Source organism: Phacochoerus africanus, chromosome 15 (genome assembly GCF_016906955.1).
Source record: "Phacochoerus africanus isolate WHEZ1 chromosome 15, ROS_Pafr_v1, whole genome shotgun sequence".
In the NCBI taxonomy this organism is placed as follows: Eukaryota; Metazoa; Chordata; class Mammalia; order Artiodactyla; family Suidae; genus Phacochoerus; species Phacochoerus africanus.
In genome coordinates, this window is record NC_062558.1 from 121,297,427 (window position 1) to 121,321,977 (window position 24,551).

The 24,551-nt window shown below is 42.0% G+C and overlaps 2 protein-coding genes across 2 annotated transcripts in view; one reads left to right on the top strand and one right to left on the bottom strand.

Annotated features, from left to right (window-relative positions):
* Positions 1–222: 222 nt before the first annotated feature.
* LOC125117006 (ATP synthase subunit beta, mitochondrial-like) lies at positions 223–8,412 on the bottom strand. The gene is given in 4 exon segments (XM_047762686.1): positions 223–1,473; positions 1,475–1,502; positions 1,504–1,811; positions 8,347–8,412. Coding segments are annotated over 4 exon segments (1,653 nt in total).
* The window catches only part of SMC3 (structural maintenance of chromosomes 3), a 39,580-nt gene continuing 23,422 nt past the window's right edge, over positions 8,394–24,551 (top strand). Inside the window, exons 1-8 of the mRNA XM_047760479.1 lie at positions 8,394–8,557; positions 9,879–9,954; positions 15,565–15,603; positions 17,761–17,828; positions 20,815–20,886; positions 21,530–21,609; positions 21,875–21,953; positions 23,836–23,953. Coding sequence (XP_047616435.1) covers positions 8,543–8,557; positions 9,879–9,954; positions 15,565–15,603; positions 17,761–17,828; positions 20,815–20,886; positions 21,530–21,609; positions 21,875–21,953; positions 23,836–23,953 — 547 coding nt within the window. The 5' untranslated portion in view covers positions 8,394–8,542. The remainder of the gene's footprint in view (positions 8,558–9,878; positions 9,955–15,564; positions 15,604–17,760; positions 17,829–20,814; positions 20,887–21,529; positions 21,610–21,874; positions 21,954–23,835; positions 23,954–24,551) is intronic.

Here is a 24,551-nt window from a genome sequence, read left to right on the forward strand (position 1 = left end):
AAAAGTCAAGTAAAGTGGGGGTTTTTTTTTCGTTTTTTTTTGTTGTTGTTGTTGTTGTTGTTTTGAGGGATGTACATTTTATTGGAAACCTTAAATACTCTTCAGGCAGAATACAATGTCTTCAATCAAGGCTCTCATGGCCTACAGAGAAAACTGTTTGCATGAGGGGCAAGGAGAGGGACTGCAAAAAGGATGAGTACTTAATTTGCCGAAAGGACTCCCTCACAAGTGCTCTTCAGCCCGCTTATCAGCTTTTGCCACAGCTTCTTCGATGGGTCCCACCATATAGAAAGCCTGTTAAGGGAGATGGTCATATTCAGCTGCCAAAATCTGCTGGAATCCTTGGATGGTCTCCTTCAGGGGTACCAGCTTCCCCATATGATCTGTAAAGACCTCGGCAACCTGGAATGGCTGAGACAAGAAATGCCGTATTTTCCGTGCACGGAACACAGTTAACTTGTCTTCCTCAGAAAGTTCATTCACACTCAGGATGGCAATGATATCCTGGAGGGATTTGTAGTCCTGTAGGATCTTTTGCACTCCGCGGGCAACATCACAATGCTCACTGCCAACAATGCTGGGATCCATGATGCGAGAAGTGAAGTCCAGAGGATCCACAGCAAGATAAATGCCCAGCTCAGCAATAGCATGGGACAGCGCAGTGGTAGCATCCAAATGGGCACAGGTAGTGGCAGGGGCAGGGGCAGTCAAGTCATCAGCAGGTACGTAGATGGCCTGTACAGATGTGATAGATCCCTTTCTGGTGGTGGTGATTCTTTCCTGCACGGCACCCACGTCAGCGGCCAGGGTAGGCTGATAACCCACAGCAGAAGGGATTCTGCCCAATAAAACAGACACCTCTGAGCCAGCCTGGGTGAAGCAAAAGAACTTATCAAAAAACAGCAGTACATCTTGACCCTCTTCATCTCTGAAGTATTCAGCTACAGTCAGTGCAGTCAGAGCTACCAAAGACTGAGCACCAGGCATTTCATTTGTTTGACCATACACCAGTGCTACCTTGGAGGTAGCATCTTTTAAGTTGATAACACCAGACTCGATCATTTCATGGTATAAGTCATTGCCCTCGCTGGTCCTCTCACCAACACAAGCAACCACTGAGTAACCACCATGAGCTTTGGCTATGTTGTTGATTAGCTCCATCATCAGTACTGCCTTGCCAACTCCAGCACCAGCAAAGAGCCCAATTTTGCCACCCTTGGCATAAGGAGCCAGTAGGTCCACAACCTTGATACCAGTAACCAGAATTTCCTGCTCAACATTCATCTCCATGAATTCAGGAGCCTCAGCATGAATAGCAGCAAATTGTTTGGTTTTGATGGGACCTCGCTCATCAATAGGTTCTCCAGTGACATTCATGATTCTGCCCAAGGTCTCAGGCCCAACAGGAATTTTGACTGGTGCACCAGAATCCAGGACTTTCTGCCCTCTAACGAAGCCTTCTGTACCATCCATGGATGGCAATCATCCTTAAAGTACTCTCTCAAATTCTTGGCCACCTCCAAAACCAGCCTGGTCTCCCTGCCTTGCATTTTCAGGGCATTTAGGATGGGTGGCAGTCCTTCATCAAACTGGACGTCCACCACTGCACCAATGACTGCCACGATGCGCCCAGTGGCAGCGCCTGCCTTTGGCAATGGAGATGTTTGTGTGGCATAGTCTCTGGCAGGCTGGAGTGCGGCTGGAGTAGCCCGCAGTAGGAGCTGGGCTTGTGGTAGCAGCATTGAAGGGCTGAGTTCTTGAAAGGCCCCAGAGGCCGAGGCAGTGGCCACACGACTCACAAAACCCCTGTTCTTGTTTTTGAATTTTGGGAGCCACCCGTGGCATTTGGAAGTTCCCAGGCTAGGGGTTAAATCTGTGTCACAGCTGCAACCCAAGCCACAGAAGTGACAACATCTGATCTTTAACCTGCTATGCCACCAGGGAACTCCAATGCACAAAATTTTTGGTAAAGCAGAATTTATCTATTTTTTCTTCCGTCGCTTATGCTTTTGCTGTCATATTTAAGAAACCATTGCCTAATCCATAGTCACAAAGATTTACTCCTATGCTTTCATGTAGGATTTTCTATTTTTCGCCTTATGTTGAAGTCCATGAATATAGGGATCCGTGGATACAGCAAATAGACCATGTTGTTTCTGGGAGTGAGATGGACAGGCAGCCAATGATGGTAGAACATCATTTACGTACTAAGCTAGATTTAGGCTTGGGTGAGCATAACATGATGTGTGTCACCACAATAGAGAGTCATGACCTTGGCATTCTTTTGTGGTGCAGCAAGTTTAAGGATCCAGCGTTGTCACTGCAGCAGCTTGTGTTTCTGCTGTGCCACAGGTTTGATCCATGGCGTGGGAAAGTCCTCTTGCTGTGAGGGTCACCAAAAGGAAAAAAAGAAAAGAAAGAAAATCACAACCCCTCATCCAGCTTCTAGATCCTTTTAGGCAGATCGCACACTACAGCCCACCAACCAAATAGAAGGCTGGGTCCTGAGCAAGGTGTATACATCCTTCAAGCATATTTAGTATCTATTCCTCCAACCTGACCCTGAAAGTTACCAAAGTAACTGAACCATGGGGAAAAAGAGGACACCCAGATCTTTTGAGTGCTATTGAAACTGGGCAGAACCCTGCGGGGCCCTGCCAGGTAAACAAAACAAAACAAAATAAAACAAAAAAAGGCACACCTTTCTTGGTCCTGGTTTGTTTTGTTTTCCTGTTTGTAGGGGAAAGGCTTCTGCCAAGATGGTCCCTGAGTTCCAAAGGGCAAATTTAAACAGTTACTAATTAAGGGAGTGTGAGAATGCAGAAACAGAGAAAAAACGTCAAGAAAGGATAGTATAGCGGCGGGGCAGGGTTCCGACATATACACACAGTACATGTATCCTCTCTGACATGCATTTACAAGTTCTGCTACAGGAACTAAGGAGGGGTGGGGTGGGGGGGCGGGGGGAACCCAACCCTGGACTGGTTGAAACCAGAAAGCTGATGATTGGGATTCCTGGACCACCCTGCTACCACACCACCACCCAATCAGAGGACGTTCACACACCCTGCAGCCCTTCCTCCAAATTTTGCCTATAAAAACTCTGGCTTAGTTGTATCTTTTGGCCCCACACCTACCTAGAGGTGAGTCTTGTTTTCATGTAACAATCCCACACTGGTTAGTTCTATGAACTAAAAACCATTACAGTAGGAGAGACCAAGTGTAGCCCCCTAAAACTGTCTTAAGTCCAGCCAAGATTGTAAATTAGAAGCAGTACTGCATCTTGGAGAAAATGGTGGAAATGAGAGACACTCTCAAAGGTTTAAAGGATGAGGGGTGGTGCTTCCCATTTAATTCACCAGTTAGGTCCTTGGAAAAACCAGATTGATCTTGACAGTAGACAAAGAGCACTTAAGCAAGAGGAAACAGCTGCAGGGCTGGATGTAGAATCTTTACTAGAAGAGATAAACACAGATTGGTGCTTATTATTCAAGTATTATCCAGCAATTTTTTTTTCTTTTTTGGGCCACCTTATGGCATATGGAGGTTCCCAGACTAGGGGTCAAATCAGAGTTACGGCTGTTGGGGACATGACTTGGATTGTCAGTGTTGGAAAATGAGACACATGAACACGGGGAGATCTCGACAAAGTTCCTTACTTCTGCAGAAGGGCACAGGCACTCAAAAAGCACGGGTGCAGAGAAGAAAAGACCCTCTCTATTTATCCCTAACACAGGTCATCTACCTGTCCCCTTCCCATTGGTCAGGTCAGGGTGCACATTCTTCTTGGTTGGCTAATTTGAAACAAACTGTTACTGGGAGAAGAGGGAAAGAAGCGGGGGTGGTCACAGGAGGGTGTTTCAGCCGAAACCAGAGCAAAATGGAGTAACCAAAATTTCCTTTGAGGAGTTCCCATCATGGCGCAGTGGTTAACGAATATGACTAGGAACCATGAGGTTGTGGGTTCGATCCGTGGCCTTGCTCAGTGGGTTAAGGATCCAGCGTTGCCATAAGCTGTGGTGTAGGTCGCAGACGCGGCTCGGATCCCACACTGCTGTGGTTCTGGCATAGGCTGGCAGCTACAGCTCCGATTAGACCCCTAGCCTGGGAACCTCCATATGCCGAGGGAGCAGCCCAAGAAATGGCAAAAAGACAAAAAAAAAAAAACATTTCCTTTGATATAAAAGACATTATGTTACTTTCTACGCAGCTGCCAGCCTACACCACAGCCACAACAAGGCCAGATCTGAGCAGCGTCTGCAACCTACACCATAGCTCACAGCAACGCCAGATTCTTAACCCACTGATCGAGGCCAGGGATTAAGCCAGCATCCTCATGGATACTAGTTAGGTTTGTCACTGCTGAACCACAACAGGAACTAAAATGCATTCTTTTTAGTCTTCATCTGGAAGGAGAGCATTTGCACTCAGCAAATCACATTCAAGGTCTTAGCTTAGGGCCACAGTTACCTCTGTCAAATTATCACCTGGAGTACTTAATCCTCTCATCGTTTTTCCCAGGGACTTGCTGGATACAAGTTTGGTTATTAACTATGAACAAAAATAGCTAACATTATCTCTTGTGCATGTTGTTTTACATAAACCATCTCAGTTTATATGCTTAGAAGTCTTAGTAGGTAACAATATTACCCCCAATTTATGGATGAGGAAACAGGGGCTCCAAGAAGTTAATCTTTTCCATGTCTCATTAGCAACTGGAAGAGATGGGATGCAACAAGGGACTTCTGAAGTCCAACACAGCCTACTCACACATGACTCTGTTGAAGCAGTCCTGGTCTCTGCTGCCTGATAGGGCAGAAAGTGCTCCCACTTTAATTACAGGAAAACAAAGGTCACGTAATAAAATGATGTGTCCAGGTTATGGAGTTTGTAGGATGAGGTCAACATAAGACCTCTGAGTTTCCAGTCCAGGGTGGAATAAGCACCCTTGCTCCTCACAACTTCATAATGAGGAAAGTTCAAGGGAGATCATACTCATTGCACCTTGAAGCTGGTGAAGAGCTAGCCATACAAAGATAAGCAATTATGCTTATTATATGTATATGTTTAAAGATTAAAGAGATTCCAGGAGGGAGTTCCCATCGTGGCTCAATGGTTAACAAATCCAACTAAGAACCATGAGGTTGCAGGTTTGATCTCTGGCCTTGCTCAGTGGGTTAAGGATCTAGCGTTGCCATGAGCTGTGGCATAGGTTGCAGACTCGGCTCGGATCCTGAGTTGCTGTGGCTCTGGCGTAGGTCAGTGGCTACAGCTCTGATTAGACCCCTATGGGAACCTCCATATGCCACAGGAACGGCTCAAGAAAAGGCAAAAAGACAAAAAAAAGAAAGATTCCAGGAGTTCCCATTGTGGCTCAGGGGTAACGAACCCAACATGTATCCATGAGGACACAGGTTTGGTCCCTGGTCTCACTCAGTGGGTTAAGGATCCAGCATTGCCGTGAGCTGTGGTGTAGGTCACAGACACAACTTGGATCTGCCTTGGTGTGGCTGTGGTGTAGGCCAGCAGCTGCAGCTCCGATTCAACCCCTAGCCTGGGAACTTCCATATGCCACGGGTGTGGCCCTAAAAAAAGCAAAAAAATTAAATACACAAATAAATAAAGAGATTCCACTTGTTAACTTAAAAAAATGCACAACATGAAAGTTGAAAGTTAAGCTTTATTTGGGGTACAATTGGGACTTAAGCTGGGGAGACAGCATCTCAGGTACCACTGAGAAACCAATCCATGGAGGCTAGGGAGTAAGCTAGGATATATGTTTTCACAACAAAGGGAAGGTAGTAGGAACAAAAGACTTACGGGTAACCAGATTTACAGAAAAAGCTTTACAGAAAACCAGTTTCCATGGGAAGATATAAAGGTCTGGGCTTGCTGGAATCACTCCTTTGATATGCACCTCAGCTAGGGCCAGTCTTCTTTGTTTCTTTCCTGAGTTCCCTCAGGGCTCACTGGCCCACCCTTGGGAGTGACTGTTCTCACAGACGACCATGACATCTTTTGTCCACTAACTACAGCCTAGGAGGCAATATTTCAGAGCCATCTGGACAAGGAAAGGGGGACTATCACTATATAAAGTCACAACAGTGAAAGGGGGAGGCGCCTGCAGCCATGCACCCTTTTTGCAGAAGTTTGCTGCTGGTCTCGTGAAGGTGACTACTAGCCACAGACATCAGTCATCATGGAAGGATTTTAGTGTTTTTCTAGATATTAGGACATGCAAGAATTAGGCTCTAAAATCTTCTAAAAATATCTAATTATCAAAGACCTTTTCTTCGGGTTTTCCCAGAGCTCAGTGCCTCACTCCTGGTCTCCACTCAGGGGTTGCTGTGGGTCGGCAGCTGCAGTGCCTCATATAAAGGCTGATGGCAGGTGCTAAACCTATGTTCACACATTTTTAAAGAGACTTTACGGTTAGTACCTCTCCCCTCCCCACCCCCAAATGTGTATTGAGGAGCATGTTGAATCAATCCAAGGCGGGGTGGAGGGAAAAAAGTAAAAATATTGAAGGAGGTGATGCTATGTGTTAATGAGATGTTCTGAGATTAAAAAACCAAAAAAAAAAAACCCCAAAAAACTACAGTACTCATTTGTTTGACTATGAGCAAGTAGGCATTGTGTAGTTTTCTGGTTTATGGTGTCAGTTTCATTTGGGAATGTCCCTTTGCCCCCAGATAGTGCATCACTTGGAGGAACTATTTCTCCCTGTGAAAGGACATCCACCTATTCTGTTAAATGCTTCCCACAAGAGAAGGATGCTGCCATGGTGATAGGAAGTGGGTGGGATGGGTTCCTGAAGACTTTAAATATCCCTGGGCATAAATGAGCCAAGGCACTGAGATAAGTACTTTGCTTTCCTGAACTTTTTTTTTTTTTTTTTGGCACCCCTGAGGCATGTGGAAGTTCCTGTGGCCAGGATTGTACCCCCATGCCACAAAAGAAACTCAAGCAGCTGCAGTGACAATACCTGATCCTTAACCTGCTGTGCTGTAAGAGAACTCCTGAAACTTTTCATTAAATAATTAGAGTACTTTCTAGGAATGAGTTACTAAAGAAACAGCAGAAACGAGATAAACCCTTTCTCTCTTGGATTTATATTGTAGTAGAGACAGACAATAAATAATACAAGAATGTTAATTCTCAAATCACCTTTTATATTTTATTTTTATATATTAGTTTTTCACTAATCTTTATTTTTTTCTGCCTGTATAAGTTATATAAACCAATTGGATAAGATTCACTTAGTATGTCTAAAGAAGTAAAACTCTCATCACTGTAAAGAACATCAGAAATGTTTGGTCACCATGCTTTCATCTACATACCTCTATAATTTAGGTAAATAGAATAGTCTTATGCATTGTTTCTTCAATTCTAAACATGAAAATGGTTTTATCCTCATTTTATAGGTTAGTAAAGAAGGCTTAAAACTTCAATATCAATGTGTCTATGATCCCAGAGTTAGAAATCAACAGTATAGAGATGCTAATCCGGTAAATAGGGCTGGAACTGCCCCAGGGCAGTGGGAGGGGTGGTGAGGAGGGACCAACCAACTTAGTTGGCAAGTAATTTCACAGTGGCCCAATTTCTAACCAAATGGTTTTTTCCCTAGGATTGATATACATCAGCTACACCAACGGTTGCCACTGGCGCCTCTTAGCTTTCAAACTGTTAAAAAAAAAAAGCGGGGTTGGGGGGAGCTTTTAATCTTATCTAAATCTTGTTGCTGCAGTTGTCCAATCTGCCTAGATTTATAGCAAATAAAGCAGTAACAGCTCCGGAGGTATTAACCATGATATTATTACAACTAATTTCCCAGCGCCAAGTTTACATGGGGCTGTCCTGCGAGTGGACAGTCTAGAGCCATTGAGAGCCGTTCTAAATTTGTAAAAGTCCCCGAGTAAGAGAGAATAATGGAACAGCAGGAATTCTGCTCGCCGAACTCCCTCCGGATCCTGCATTCAGCATGTTTGGGGAACTGGCACGGCCCGCGCGCGGCGTTGGTTAGGAGGGGGATAGGAGCGGTGTCTTCCCATTTTTATACAGTCGGAGACCACGTGACCTCCGGCCCGCACCGCTACTGGCCCTCCGCCTCTAGCTCTCGGCTTTGGCGCCGAACCTTTCCCCCCTTCTGGCCGCAACCATTATCTCTGAGCTCGGAGGAAATACGGACCAACCACACGATCGAGGCTTTTCTGAATGAAACTTCCGACAATTTCTCCAGAAAAGTTCAGCTAAAAATTGAGGACTCAAGTGAAATACACCTGAAGACATCGTAGAAGATTCCTTTTGCCAAAAAGAAAGAGCGGACCTAACCCTGATTCCCCCTACGCTCCGTGGGGGTAGCGAGGGTGGTTCCGTCCGAGGCGCGGACTCCGCCTCCGCGGGCGCCGCCATTTTGTTTGGCTGGAGGGGAGCGAGCGGCGCTCTGGGGGGAGGGGTCTCCTAGGCGCCTCACCAGACCCCGCGCCCTCGCTGTTGCTTTTTGCGGCGGAGGCCGTCTCCCCGGCTAGGAGCGCCCGGAACCATGTACATAAAGCAGGTGAGGTCTATGCGTCCCTCCTTTCCCCTGCCACGGGCTCGTGAGGACCGCTCCTTGAGGCCAGGATGTCGCGGCCTCTCACATCTCCCCGCAGGGTGGACGCGGGGCTGGACAGGGAGTGTGGGGGAGGGGAGAGGGCCGACCCACTAGCGCAGGGGCCGCGGAGAAGTGGGGCTCCTCCCTGCAGCCCAGGCGGCCCTGCAGGGCGCTCGCCTGAGGGGGGCGGGCTCGGGGAGAGGGGTGGAGGGACTGGCGGGGCGGGCTTGTTGGAGGCACTAGGTCTTCCCGGGTGAGCCGGGGCGGGAGAGGCCCGGGACGGGGAGAGGCCCGGGACGGGAAGAGGCTTCGTCCTGCGGCCCTGGGCAGCTCCGCGAGGGCCTTTAGCGTGTGTGGTGGTGGTGGTGGGGTCTCCCCAGTCCGGGGGCGCCTCTGGGGTGTCAGCCTAACTGGGGGTTTGCTCCTCCCCGACTTAGCCAAGAAGTGAGAAGGCTCCTCCTTCCTGCACGGTGCGTAGTGCCTCCTCATTCCGTTGTTTACTTCTGTCAAAATGGTCTTCCCGCGCTGGAGTCCACCGCAAAGATGGACCCATTCACGCTCTGCGAGAAGTTTCTCTTGTCGGATGTGTTGGCCTCAGAGCAGCGGTTCCACGAAAGGGATGCTCATTCTGGCTGGGCCGGAGTGTGGCTGGCAGGGACGCCCAGGAAAGCTGGGGCCGGTCTGCAAGTTTGATGTGCTTTTACTACAGCCTTGTAATGCTTAGTGTTCCTACGGACCTTGGACAATGTGCTTGATTTTGAGAATTTCCTAACAGGTTATTAATTATCGCTCCTAAAAAAGCAACATTGGCAGTGGTTACTGATTTTTTTTTAAATCACCGTTTTTCCAAAATGAGTTTTTCTTCTCTGAAATGGAAACCTTATTATCTTGCATTAAATGAGAAACCAGGACTGAAAGGTGTGCAAAAAGGTGTTAGTTTAGAGATTATTCCTGGAGTTCCCGTGGTGACTCAGTGGTTAACTAATCCAACTAGGAACCATGAGGTTGCGGTTCGATCCCTGGCCTTGCTGAGTGGGTTAAGAATCTGGCGTCGCCGTGAGCTGTGGTGTAAGTTGCAGACGCGGCTTGGATCCTGCGTTGCTGTGGCTCTGGCTTGGGCCGGCAGCTACAGCTCCGATTCAACCCCTACCTAGCCTGGGAACCTCCATATGCCACAGGAGCAGCCCTAGAAATGGCAAAAAGACAATAAATAAATAAATAAATAAATAAATAGAAGTTATTCCTTTTGGGGTGTGTTTTGATAAATCCCTTTTTTATTTATCAGGTTATTATCCAGGGATTTCGAAGTTACAGAGATCAAACAATTGTAGACCCCTTCAGTTCAAAACATAATGTTATTGGTAAGTGTTCATGGTTTTACTCGAGATTTCAATCTATACAGACATTTAAATTCTGCCTCTATTAGGCTACAGACAAGACCTGTCTTTGAATATTATGTACACTTATATGTATTTTTTCTCTGTGAAAGTACTTTTCTTTGATTTGCACTGATGAAGTTGCTTTCTTTATACATTTAAAATATTGGATAAGGCAATCATAAATTGCTCGTTTTTATTCGGTAGCCATGTTGTGTGTTTGTGTGGGAAGATCATAAACTTTGGATCATAACAATGGGATTCAAATCCCAATGCTGCCATGTATTCTTCAAACTTCACTCCCTGAGGTGCTTCAGTTTTCTCATTTGTACAGTGGAGATAATGATACACATTTTGTAGGGCTGTTGGGAAAATTAAATGAGAAAGCAGTTGTGTGAGGATAAGCTAATTATGATTGCCTTGCAACGTAATATCTAATCCATAAATTCTTTGGATGATAATGTTCCGTTTGGCTGATACAGACAGCAAAAATGTTTTGAAATGAGTGCTTGTAGGCCCCAGAAAAGCATAGAATGTGCTGTTGACAAAGACTTATGCTATACAGTGTCCTCCTTACAGAGTATATTGGTATATTTGTCTGCTTAGTTTACCATAACAAAATATCAGAGACTAGGTGGCTTAAACAACAGGGATTAATTTTTTCACTTTTCTGGAGGCCCTACCCCTCACGCTCACAGGACCTTCTTTGAGCCTCTCCCTCTCATCCCCCCCAAAAGGCCCCACCCTCTTAACCTCACATTTACCTCCCAAAGGCCCCCATCTCCAAAAAGCTTCACATAGGGAGTTAGGGATGCAACATAAGAATTTGAGGGGGCGACACAATTCAGTCCATAGCTTGGGGTGAGGTGAGATTGGTATAGAAATCAATAAAGGGTGAACAGTTAATGCTGATGTTCTCAGAAAAACTTTGAGAATCATACTTTATTTTGAATTAAGTAAATAAATAATAAAAGTTTAAAATTGACGGCAGAGAAGAAACCTGCTCTGGATGTGTCAATTGCAACCTTGTATTTGGAAATAAAGAAAATATGCTTTTCTCCCTGTCTTTCCTACTGAAGAATCATTCATTAAATTGGTGTCCCATAAGGTGGCATGATTGTATTTGAGTTTTACATTTTGATTAAAAGTGCCTTCTAATTGTCATCAATCAGAAAATCTTTAGATTTGGAGAAAAATGAGTAATTACTAGACTTATTTCCTTAAATGTATACAGTTGTCCCTTGGTATTGGGATGCTGAATCCCTTGTATAAAACTTTTTAAAAAATCTTAAGTCTCTTTGCATGTACTCTGGGTTGCTTATGATACAATGTAAATGCTATGTAAGTGGTGGGTTTTTTTGTTGGTCTTTTTTGTCTTTTTAGGGCTGCACTGGTGACATATGGAGGTTCCCAGCTTAGGGGTCCAATCAGATTTGTAACCTCCAGCGTGCACCAGAGCCACAGCAATGCCAGATCCGAGCCCTGTCTTTGACCTACACCATAGCTCATGTCAACACCAGATCCTTAACCCACTGAGCAAGGCCACGGATCGAACCCACAACCTCATGGTTCCTAGTTGGATTTGTTTCCACTGCACCACAATGGGAACTCCTGTAAGTAGTTATTAATGCAGTGTAAATACTGTGTAAATCAGTTGCCACAAGCTTGTGGCAAATTCCAGTTTTGTTTTTTGGAACTTTCTGGAAAGTTGCCCCCCTCCCCAATATTTTCAGTCTGTCATTGGTTAAATCCCCCAGTGTGGAACCCAGGGATTTGAAATTGAGCAGACTGGCTGTGATTTTATAAATGGGCTGAAAATGATGGCCATTTTTATCTGGGATGATTAAATTATGTCTCTAGGACCTATCAAGGTTTTTTGTTTTTTGTTTTCTTTTGTTTTTGCTTTTTAGGGCTGCACCCTCAGCGGCATATGGAAGTTCCCAGGCTAGGGGTATAATTAGAGCTACCAAGCCAGCCTACGGCATAGCCACAGCAGCGCCAGATCCAAGCCCCGTCTGCAACCTACACCACAGCTCATGGCAATGCTGGATCCTTAACCCACTGAACAAGGCCAGGTTCCTAGTCAGGTTTGTTTCTTGCTGCACCACAACGGGAACTCCCCAATCAAGTATTTTTATTTTAGCTGTTATCAGATGGCTGTTGTACTACTTTGGATTAGGATTGTCAGTAGTCACAAAGGAAATTATCGAGTGTTCTTTCGTTTGTTTTAAATGAAAAATATAATATGGTTTTATTGGCTTAACGTGCTTTTAAAAACACTTCTCTTAATCATGTAAGAAAGAGCAGAAGTAGTATAGACTGAGGTTGATCCTAAAACTGTCTGGTAAAAGCATACTACTTTGTTTAATGATTATGACCCTTAAAAAACTCAAGATTTGAAGACAGATACCTCTTGCTGATACTTGAATATCTGATGTTCAGATGAAAGAACCATATACTCTTTTCTAACCTAACAAAAGAACTGTATGTGAAGTTATAGAACATTATGAGAGAGCGTAAAAACTGAGAAAAAAAATTAAACTGTAATCCTTCTACCAGGATTACAGTTGAGACTTAATATTAATGATCTATACTTGTATTAATCCTGATTTTCTGGAAAACAGAGCCTGGGGTCTGCTTAGCTGCTAAGGTTTTAATGGGAGGATGCAGTCCGAGGGCAAGGCTAGGGGAAAAGCAGTCATAGCTGACAAAGAAGATAGACCCGGCTTGTGGTCCACATTGTATAACTTCAGACAGACTTTGTGAACCCACCACACCTCAGAAAGCTCAAATGGGAGAGGAATGGAGAGGGTTTTATATGCTGACTCCTGTCTCTGTTTGGTTGATTTATCACATCGGGCGTTGATTCCCCCATGCTTTTGGATTGTGTCATTCTGGGGAACTGTAACCTTTGGGCTTTCACAGACCTGAAGGCACCCCTAGGGTAGGCTGAAACAACCTGAGATGTTGGGAAGCTAGCTTCTCTGATGACAGGCAACCAAGACCCTTGTTAGGGCAGGTGAATCTTGGGGATGCAGTAAACTGGGTCTTTCTCAATACTCTAGTTTCATACATATCTATATATAACTATGCTTTTTAAGATAAAAGTTTGTAGTAATTTTTTTTGCCCCTTCAAGATAATATATTTCTTAATATCTTTCCTTATTAAATATTTAACGTCGTTACCATTAGTATTTCCCCACTTGCTCTATCATTTGCACTCACTCTTGCACTTAAGTATGTATATATCATGGTCATTTACCTGTGATTTCAGTGTGTATTTTCTGAGAATAGAGATATTATATAATCATAGTATAATTATCAACTGCAATAAATTTAACATCAGTACAATAATCTATTATTTCTTTTCCAAGTATGTTGATTGTCTCAGAAATTTTCTTTATAGTATTTTCCGACTTTTTTTTTTGTCTTTTGTTGTTGTTGTTGTTGTTGTTGTTGCTATTTCTTGGGCCGCTCCCGTGGCATATGGAGGTTCCCAGGCTAGGGGTCCAATCGGAGCTGTAGCCACCGGCCTACGCCAGAGCCACAGCAACATGGGATCCAAGCCGCGTCTGCAACCTACACCACAGCTCACGGCAACGCCGGATCGCCAACCCACTGAGCAAGGGCAGGGACCGAACCCGAAACCTCATGGTTCCTAGTTGGATTCGTTAACCACTGCGCCACGACGGGAACTCCTATTTTCCCACCTTTAATACAAGATCTAGTTAGGATCAGGTTACTGCATTTAGATGTCTTGTGTGTGTGTGTCTCTCTCTCTCTCTTTTTTTTTTTTTTTTGCTTTTAAGGGCTGTACTCACGGAATATAGAAGTTCCCAGGCTAGGGGTCAAATTGGAGCTGCAGCTGCTGATCTATGCCATAGCCACACAACGTGGTATCTGCAAACTGCACCACAGCTCCTGGTAACACCATATCCTTAACCCAATGAGCAAGACCAGGGATCGAACCCACATCCTCATGGATGCTAGATGGGTTGGCTCCTAACCCGCTGAGCCACAGCAGGAACTCCAGTTGTCATGTCTCTTTACTCTTATTTAATCTGGCTCATTTCCAGAGCCTTTCTTTATCTTTTATGATGTTATTTTTGAAAAGTATTACATAAATGATGTGTCCTTTTCAGCGTATTACATCTGAAGGCACATGCTGTTCATCTACTTCTTATTGATGATGTTATTTTTGATTGCCTAGTAGAGGTTGTGTCCAATTTTTCTCACCGTATAATGTTATTTTCCTTGCAACTTATGAGGGATGGGGAGACATTTTTGGACCATCAAATATTACGCTACTTATCAAAATTCCCCCTTAGAGTTAGCATCTATTGGTAGTTCTTGCCTTTATTCCGATGTTTACAGAATGATGATTTTTCTGTTTCCAGCACTCTTTTCACATTTACCACTTGGTATTCTATTGTGCAAAAGCCCTCCTTCTTTAGTATTTATATATTTATTAGGATGGACTTGTGGATGATTCTCCCTATCCCCCAGCACTAATTTATAATTCATCTTATTATTTTGGTGCTTAAATTGTTCTAGATTTAGCCGTTGGAAGCTCCCTTCAAGCTGGCCTCTGTGTCTGTTATATTGCCACCCGTCCTTTTTTTTTTTTTTTTTTTTTTAGAGAACTTCATTACTTTCTGATCTCTTTAGAATTTATTTTGGATTAAAGTGATAGCTTCGAGTCTAATTTGTTCAGGTCCAGATTGATATTGGTCAAGATTGAGAGAGTGGCATAGTTGTTCATGACTTAATGAAAATTTTGCTAAACAAAGTTGAAATGAATTCATTAGGTGGGAAATATTTGATATCCTTTTATGTATAGAATTATTTATTTCTGAATTCAGGTGGTAAAAACAAGTGCTTTAGAGTTGTCTGTATTTTTGCAATTCTGAGAGACTGTATATCATATATAGGGCTGACTGGAAACTGTTCAACATGTAAATGGTTTGAGAAATAATTTTTTGTCTTTTTTTTTTTTAGGACTGCACCTGCTCAATATGGAGGTTCCTAGCCTAGGGGTCAAATTGGAGCTGTAGTTGCTGACCTACACCATAGCTCAGGGCAATGTTGGATCCTTAAGCTTAAGCTACCGAGGGAGGATAGGGATTGAACCTGAGTCCTCATGGATACTAGTCAGATTCGTTTCTGCTGAGCCATGATGGGAACTCCTGGTTTGAGAATTTTAAATGACTATTTAAGTATTTAAAAATTTTAGCTTTATGTGAATCTTTAAATTGTCAGAAATATTTTATTATATACAGTTAAAATAGAACTACATGTCCATTGTAATGATTATAAATGATGAAAATCAAGTAGTATGTATAGTTACTCCTAATAATTGGGAAAGAGCAAAATGAATAAACAATAAACTAAATTTCTTTAAGAAAAGTCTGTTTAAAAGCTGCATTCACTTGGTAATTAAAACTGTTTCATTGACTTTTTGTTGTTCACTGTTCTGTTGTATTTAATTTCAGTTTTTAAGATGTTAGAAAATTGCCTTTTATATTTTTTAATACTTTCAGTAATGTTTTGTCTTTTATACAAAGTATGTAACATGTACTTTTTGAAATTTTATAGTGGGCAGAAATGGATCTGGAAAAAGTAACTTCTTTTATGGTAGGTATTATTTTTCGAATTCTAAATATAGTGAGACCTGGGTATCTTAAGGTAGTTTTATCTGAGGTTATGTCCTCATGAAACACCAGAAAACAGGGTTTTAATGTAGAGTGTAAGAATCTGAGTTCTACTCTAGTGATTAATTAGCCATGCGACACGACAAAATACTTAATCTCTCAAAGTACTACTTTATTTTAAAGACAGATGTTTGCCCTGCCTACCTTATACCTGAGATCAGTAGTCAGAGTCAGATGAGATAATACTTATAGAAGTGCTTTCTAAACTTGGGTGTTGGAGTTCCTGTTGTGGCTCAGTGGTCAACGAAACCGACTAGGAACCATGAGGTTGCGGGTTCAATTCCTGGCCTCGCTCAGTGGGTTAAGGATCCAGTGTTGCTGTGAGCTGTGGTGTGGGTCGCAGATGCGGCTCGGTTCCCGAGTTGCTGTGGCTCTGGCGTAGGCCGGCAGCTACAGCTCTGATTAGACCCCTAGCCTGGGAACCTCCATATGCCACGGGAGCAGCCCAAGAAAATGGCAAAAAGACAAAAAATAATAATAATAATAAAATAAACTTGGGTGCTGTATATAAATGTAAATGTATGTAGGGAGGGAGAGAGGGAAAATATGAGTGCAGTAGAATAGTTAATATTGTTTTGGAAAATGACTCATCTCTTTGATTTAAATCAATCATTTTAATAAAAGATGGAGGGGTTTAAAAACTTTAGACTCAGCAAAGACAGTTTTTGGTTTTGTTTTTGCCATTTTTTGGGCTGCCCCCGTGGCATATAAAGGCTCCCAGGCTAGGGGTCGAATTGGAGCTGTAGCCGCAGGTCTACGGCAGAGCCGCAACAACGCAGGATCCGAGCTGCGTCTGTGACCTACACCACAGCTCATGGCAACGCCGGATCCTTAACCCACTGAGTAAGGCCAGGGATCGAACCCTCAGCCTCATAGTTCCTAGTGGGATTCGTTAACCATTGAGCCACGACGGGAGCTCCGACAAAGACAGTTGTTGATTTGAAAATAGTAAATAGAGCTTTGAAAATTATCTCTAAAGATAAAATGCAGTTAAGAATAGTAATGCTTCTGTTAACTTCTTTTTTTTTTTTTTTTAGAACTGCACCCATGGCATATGGAAATTCCTAGGATAAGGGTCAAATCGGAGCTATAGCTGCCGGCCTACACCACAGCCACAGGAACTCGGGATCTGAGGTGCATCTTCAACCTACACTACAGCTTATGGCAACACCAGATCCCCAACCCAGTGAGCCAGCCAGGGATTGAACCTGTATCCTCATGGATACTAGGCATATTCATTCCCACTATACCACAGTGGGAACTCCAGCAAATCTTTGGAAGAGAAAAAATATTTTAACAGAATCGGACTGTATAAGGAGTAGGTTGGAAAAATTTTGGACCTCTCAGTTGGACTAGTGTTTGAGGAAAGGTGGTGGGGGTTAGTAATAGCAAAGGTTCTATCCCTTCTATGCTCACAAATCTAAATAGTACTCTATACCCCATCACTGGTTGTAATTTGGGGATGGTGAGAAAAGTAGTATTGGAATGGAAGTATTTCATAATCTCTTGGAGAGGATACACATATATACACATATTCTTTTTTATAGTGTCAAAGGTTTCTTGATATCCTATTAAGAATATAGGAATTTATCCTATTTTGTTAAATTTCAAAATTTAGAAATTCCCTGCTCAGTAGGTTAAGGATCTGGCATTGTCACTGCTGTGGTATGGTTTGATCCCTGGCCTGGGAACTTCTGCATGCTGCAGGCATGGCCAAAAAAATAAAATTTATATCCTTTATTTTTAGTAAGTAAAAGCAAATATAGCATGAAGCCTAACCAGTGTATACTTTGATCAAGAGGTATACCTTAGTTATGCTTATCTTTTTGTGTTTCTAAGTGTTCTCTTTTTATTTTGTTTCAGTAAAAAACTTGTTAATTTTTTTTAGTATCATTTCCTAGCCAATTAGTCTGACGTATAGGCAGATTTTCAGCATTTATTTTGTTTATATGAAACAAGTAATCTACTTTATCTACATCATTCATTACCTGATACACTGTATTCTCTGAAAGTATGGGAATTATGAATAGGGCATAAATCCTTTTATAGATTGTACTAATAATTATTTTTGTATTTCTAGCAATTCAGTTTGTTCTCAGTGATGAATTTAGTCATCTTCGTCCAGAACAGCGATTGGCTTTGCTGCATGTGAGTGAGGCTGCTTTAACACATTATTGATGTTAAATACTTCCAAAAATACATTGTCGATTCTGGTAAACAGTTATTTGTTCAAGTTTCAGATCCTTTGTGACCATGACGCAGTCAGTCTCTCTTTTAATGTGTGGTGTTCTGCTGTGAAATTTAGCCTACTATATTAATACAGGATAAAGACTTAATTTTTATATAATGGTAATTAAGAATATTGTACAAGTTCCTTTGAATGAATATGTCTTCCAGATAAATGTAAATTCTTCTTTATTAAAAGTATGGTCTGGTAAGGGTCTGAAAGCAGGTTTGCTGGAAAGAGTTAAGTTGGGAATTAGAAACTTTGAGAATTAGGATCATAAGTTAATTGGGAGTATAGAGAAGCAACCATTGCAGACTAAACAACGTAAAGTTGTTTTTAACCATGTTTGTACTTAAATGGTAACATTTTCTCATATGAAGGGCAGTATATTTATACTAATGACAGTTGTTAGAATTTTAAATAGATAATTATGAATAATAAAATAATTTTAGGATAAGAAAGCATAAAAAGCTGTGATAAAATGCTATCTGTTTTTATGTGTTTTGTTTTTTTGTCTTTTCTAGGGCCTCACCTGTGGCATATGGAAGTTCCCAGGCTAGGGGTCTAATCAGAGCTGTAGCCACCAGCTCACGCCACAGCAACGCAGGATCGGAGCCGTGTCTGTGACCTACACCACAGCTCACAACAACACCAGATCCTTAACCCACTGAGCGAGGCCAGGGATTGAACCCGCAACCTCATGGTTCCTAACTGGTCGGGTTCAGTAACCTCTGCGCCATGATGGAACTCCTATCTTTCTGGTTTTTAAGCATGGTTTATAATTTTAAGACTGCAAAGTACGAGTTCCTTTCATGGGCCAGTGGTAATGAACCTGATAGTATCCATGAGGACAAAGGTTTGATTCCTGGCTTTGCTCAGTGGGTTAAGGATCCAGCTGTGGTGTAGGTCGGCTCCCTACCCTGGGAACGTCCATATGCTGTGGGTGTGGCCCTAAAAAGCCCCCAAAAAAGGCCAGAAAGTGAGAGATCTCAATATATCTCAACAGTACCTCCGGCTTAGGAAGGTTGGTTTTTTGGTTTTCTTTTTTCTTTTTTGGCTGCCCTGGGGCACATGGAGCTCCCAGGCCAGGGGTCAGATCCATGCCACAGTTGTGACCTATGCCACTGGATCTTTAACCCACTCTGCCAGGCTGGGGATTGAACCTGCATTCCAGAGACACTGCTGATCCTGTTGCACCAGAACTTGAAGAAGGTTTTATTAAAACCATTATGTTTTTTTCTCCCAGTCTTAAATTTGAATTTTTTTGTCTTTTTCTAGGGCCGCACCCTCGGCATATGGAGGTTTCCAGGCTAGGGGTCCAATTGGAGCTGTAGCCACCGGCCTATGCCAGAGCCGCAGCAATGCCAGATCCGAGCTGCATCTGTGACCTATACCACAGCTCACAGCAACACCGGATCCTCAACCCGCTGAACAAGGCCAGAAATCGAACACTCGACCTCGTGGTTCCAGTCGGATTCATAACCACTGAGCCATGACAGGAACTCCTGAATTTTTTTTTTTTTTTTTCTTTATAGCCACACCTGTGGCATGTGGAAGTTCCTAGGCCAGGGGTCAAATTGGAGCTGCAGCTGCCAGCCTATGCCATAGCAATGCTGGCTCCTTAGCCTACTGAGCTAGTCCAGGGATCAAACCTGCATCTTCACAGATACCATGTTGGGCTCTGAACCCATTGAGCCACAGCAGGAACTCAAATTTGAATTTTTAGTTCAGTAATCAGGATTGATTCACTGTAGAAAAATCTCTCTTGGAGTTCCCGTCGTGGCTCAGTGGTTAACAAATCCGACTAGGAACTGTGAGGTTTCAGGTTCGATCCCTGGCCTTGCTCAGTGGGTTGGGGATCTGGCATTGCCGTGAGCTCTGGGGTAGGTCACAGACACGGCTCGGATCCCGAGTTGCTATGGCTGTGGTGTAGGCCGGCAGCCGTAGCTCCAATTGGACCCCTAGCCTGGGAAGCTCCACATGCCGTGGTAGCAGCCCTAGAATTGACAGAAAGACAAAAAAAAGAAAGAAAGAAGAATCTCTTTAGGTTTCTCAGATTGATATAAAAAAATACTTTTGTAGGTATTGTTCTTCATTGTATCGAACTAGTACATAATGATAGTTTTCACAATCTAGAAATTATCTGGTGTGTAAGTAGTTTGGTCACAAATTGATCTAAATGTGACACATGTTAAATGTGTATGTTTCCATAGATTTAAAACTATGTAGGATATCTCAGATGTTTAAAAAGAGGACAGTTACAGTAATTATCACATGATTTGTTAGGATTTCTTTTTAGCATTAAGGTGGTTCTGTAGGAGAAAAGCCTCAGAGTGTTTTATATATAAGCAAACAGGTAGAATTGGGTAGCTATGAGGTCTTGTACTCCAATAAGGTGGTTTGCAGAATAGGACCTAAAAGTATGCCCAGCTTTGACATCTCTTGCATAGTTCTCATTTTTAAATTCAGAATCAAAAGCTATTTGGTTGTGGAGTTCCTGTCATGGCTCAGCTGTTAACGAACCTGACTAGCATCCATGAGGATGCTTAGTGGGTTAAGGATCCAGTGCTGCCGTGAACTGTGGTGTAGGTCGAAGATGTGGCTTGGATCCTGTGTTGCTGTGGCTGTGTAGGCCATTGGCTACAGCTCTGATTCAACCCCTAGCCTGGGAACCTCCATATGCTGCCAGTGCAGCCCTAAAAAGACAAAAAAAGCTATTTGGTTGAGTATTGTTATCCTAACCCTTCCTGTTTTGGGAAGAGGAATATGTACTAGTCTGATAGAAATTTTTCTCCATTGAATCAGGCTTGTTACCATGCACTAAATTTTAAAAATTAAAGAATATGAAAACACCACTTGTGATATTTTCATGACTTAAATGACACATTTATTTTTTTCATGTTTTAGGAGGGTACTGGTCCTCGTGTTATTTCTGCTTTTGTGGAGATTATTTTTGACAATTCAGACAACCGGTTGCCAGTGAGTAATTGCTTTTTGTAATGATGCTGAGAATTTCATTGATGGAATTGACCTTTTTTCCATGCTTTGAAACACTTATTTATAGCTGTCTTCAGTCTTTTTATAATTTAGTTTGTACTAAGATAACTACAGCTTATGTACTAATTTTGTCTTAAGTTATAATGAACATTCTGGTAAACAAATGGAAATGTGCAAACTTATGTGAAAAAATATCTTTGTCAGCGTTCCTGTCATGGCGCAGTGGTAACAAATCTGACTAATATCCCTGAGGACTCAGATTTGATCCCTGGCTCTGCTCAGTGGGTTAAGGATCCGGCGTTGCCATGAGCTGTGGTGTAGGTCCCAGAGGAGACATGGCTTGGGTTTGGTGTGGCTGTGGCTGTGGTGTAGTCCAGCAGCTACAGCTCCAATTTGACCCCTAGCCTGGGAACTTCCAATATGCCTCGGTACAGCCCTACAAAACTTAAAAAAAAAAAAATCTTTGTCATTGAGTTGAGTATTCATAGCATATTTTTAGTGTGATAATTGAAATTTCAAAATAATTAAAATTATTAGTAAGGAACTCTAAAATGACCTTATTAACTGTAAAGTTCCCACTTTCATTATTAGATTTAACTTTAGGCTTTTACCTTTTTTTTCTTAGATCGACAAAGAGGAAGTTTCACTTCGAAGAGTTATTGGTGCCAAAAAAGATCAGTATTTCTTAGACAAAAAAATGGTCACGTAAGCATTTTGTCTTTATGTTTGTAATCTGTAGACAAAAGAGTTAAAAATTCTCTTTTACTTGCTTCATATATGAGCTCTATTTGCCTCATGTTCAACAAATCCATGTATAGATCATAAATATAAAAAGATTCTCTGAGGCTGCTACAGCAAGTAGTTTGATAACTCATCTGTACTCATGCCCCTTAACTCAGGAGTTAGTGTACTCTTTTTGCTGATTGTTGGATTTATTTGAAAAAAAAAATTTTTAATTGTTTATCAACAGGAAAAATGATGTGATGAATCTCCTTGAAAGTGCTGGTTTTTCTCGAAGCAATCCTTACTATATTGTTAAACAAGGAAAGGTAAAAAAATTTATGTATCTTAGTGTATTCATTGAATGATGAATTTAATTCTGGTGGTTAAGTTGTAGTGAAAATGGACTTTATTGTCTTCTGTTTTCATTGATTTATTTTGCACTGAAGTTTGTATTACCTTTTATGTGACCATAAACTACAAAATAGATCAATTGCATAGTGGGATGAAAGTATTTCAGCAGAACTGTTTAAGTGGATCTTGTTTTCTTGTGATCTATATCACTTACTGAGGTATACTATACTGGAAGATATTTTTGGTATAGAAGTCACAATCATATTTAAGAATATTGTAGAAACTTTATAGAAATCGCATTTGAAAAAAGTTACTTTCTGGAGTTCCTGCTGTGGTACAGTGGTTAAGAATCTGACTGCAAGGGCTTGGGTCTCTGTGGAGGCATAGGTTCAATCCCAGACCTGGTGCAGTGCAGGTTAAAGGATCCTTTGTGGTGTAGGTCTCAGCTTTGGCTGGAATTTAATCCTTGGCCCAGGAGTTTATGTATGCTGCGGGTGCAGCCATTAAAAAAAATTTTTTTTTTATTAAATTTTTTTTTTTTGCTTTTTAGGGCTGCACCCATGGCTTATGGAAGTTCCCAGGCTAGGGGTCTAATCAGAGCTACAGATGCAGCCTTCACCAGAGCCACAGCAATGCAGGATCCAAGCCACATCTGCGACTTTTACCACACCAAATCCTTGGCAATGCCAGATCCTTAACCCACTGAGCGAGGCCAGGGATCGAACCTGCAACCTCATGCTTCCTAGATGGATTCGTTTCTGCTGCATCATAATGGAAACTCCAAAAAAAATTTTTTTTTTTGTTTTAAAAGTTACTTTCTGAAATTAATACACTGTTAGTATATCACAGAATTAAAATGCTAGAAAACTTACATTACCAGAAATCTATGATAATGCTACATAGTATTTTCCTTTAGTAACAAATTATATTCTTGATAGTTTTTAGGAGTTAAATACTTTAGCTGACCTGTTTTCTCATGTATTTTAACTATATCTAAGATAATTTTTTTTGCTTAGAACATACCCTACAGTATCTCTATAGTTTACTACTATGCTGTTTTGGACTAGGGGAAAATCCTTTTAAGATGTCCACTTTTTATTTTATGTTGGAGACTTTTTTAGATTATGTGTTGGAAAGTTAGCATTCAGAAGAAGTGATTAGGGAGAGTATGGTGTTTCACTTTAAGAGCAAGATTTTGAAAAGACTTAAGAGAATTCCTTTAAAAGGAGAGTCTTTGGAGTTCCCGTCGTGGTGCAGTGGTTAAGGAATCCGACTAGGAACCATGAGGTTGCAGGTTTGGTCCCTGCCCTTGCTCAGTGGGTTAACGATCCGGCATTGCCGTGAGCTGTGGTGTAGGTTGCAGACGCGGCTCGGATCCCGCGTTGCTGTGGCTCTGGCGTAGGCCGGCAGCTCTAGCTCTGATTAGACCCTATCCTGGGAACCTCCATATGCTGCGGGAGCGGCCCAAAGAAATAGCAAAAAAAAAAAAATAAATAAAAATAAAAGAGTTTTCTTGGGCATATGCAACATAGGTCTACATTGTTTCAATTTTTGCTCTTATTTCATATAAGTTGTCTACGACTACTTCTGCCAAGAGTATTGCCATCATCCCAACTCTTTATGCCGTATTTCTTTATTCTGGGTTTGTTTTCTTTATAGCAGTTATACTGTAATGGTATGCATTACCATGTTTTTTCCCCCCACTTAGAATGTAGGTTCCTTGAGTGCAAGACCTTCTCTAGTCATTGTTTCCCAGCTCAAACTCATACTTAAAGCTTAACATGTGAATACTTCCAAGGTAGAGTTCATGAAGAGCAGTCTGTAGCTCTGTAATAATTATTTTTCTAAAACTTGTAGATCAACCAGATGGCAACAGCACCAGATTCTCAGAGACTAAAACTATTAAGAGAAGTAGCTGGTACTAGAGTATATGATGAACGAAAAGAAGAAAGCATCTCTTTAATGAAGGAAACAGGTAAAATAAATGTGATTCTACCTTATGTATCCTTTTTGTTGTGAATTACATTTTCTTTGTGTTATGATTCTCAGGAGCTGTCTATTCTTAGGAGTTTACTATATGATAATTTGCCTATGTACTGAATGGAGTGAAAACTTAGTTTCAGGCAGTTTAAGGTTTGAGACTTCCAGTAATTTCTCTCTTTGAATAAAGAATTGTTACTGTGAGATAATAAGTGCCCCTGTAAGTCAATTATTTTGTGCCTCTAGCATCCTCCTCATTGTTAGAATAAGAAATTTGGATGTATTCCTCCCCCTGCCCCAGATTTGTTAGAATAGCAGTCGACATCAAGTTTTAAGTTGTTCAGGAGCAAGTAAATGTGAAATAATGAACTTAAATCTTCTTACTACATTTATTATGGGAACCCTACTTTGTTTTTCAACTGCTGTGTCCTCTCATGGCTTAGAGTCAGCCCTGGGCTCAAAATCTGTCTAAGATTACCCGATATTGTGATTTTAGACTTGCTTCCCTGGTCCAAAGCTGCCCAGTCTGAAATTCTTTTTTTATAGTTTATGGTGGTGAGTAGAGGATTAAAGTAGCACTATGATTAGAATAT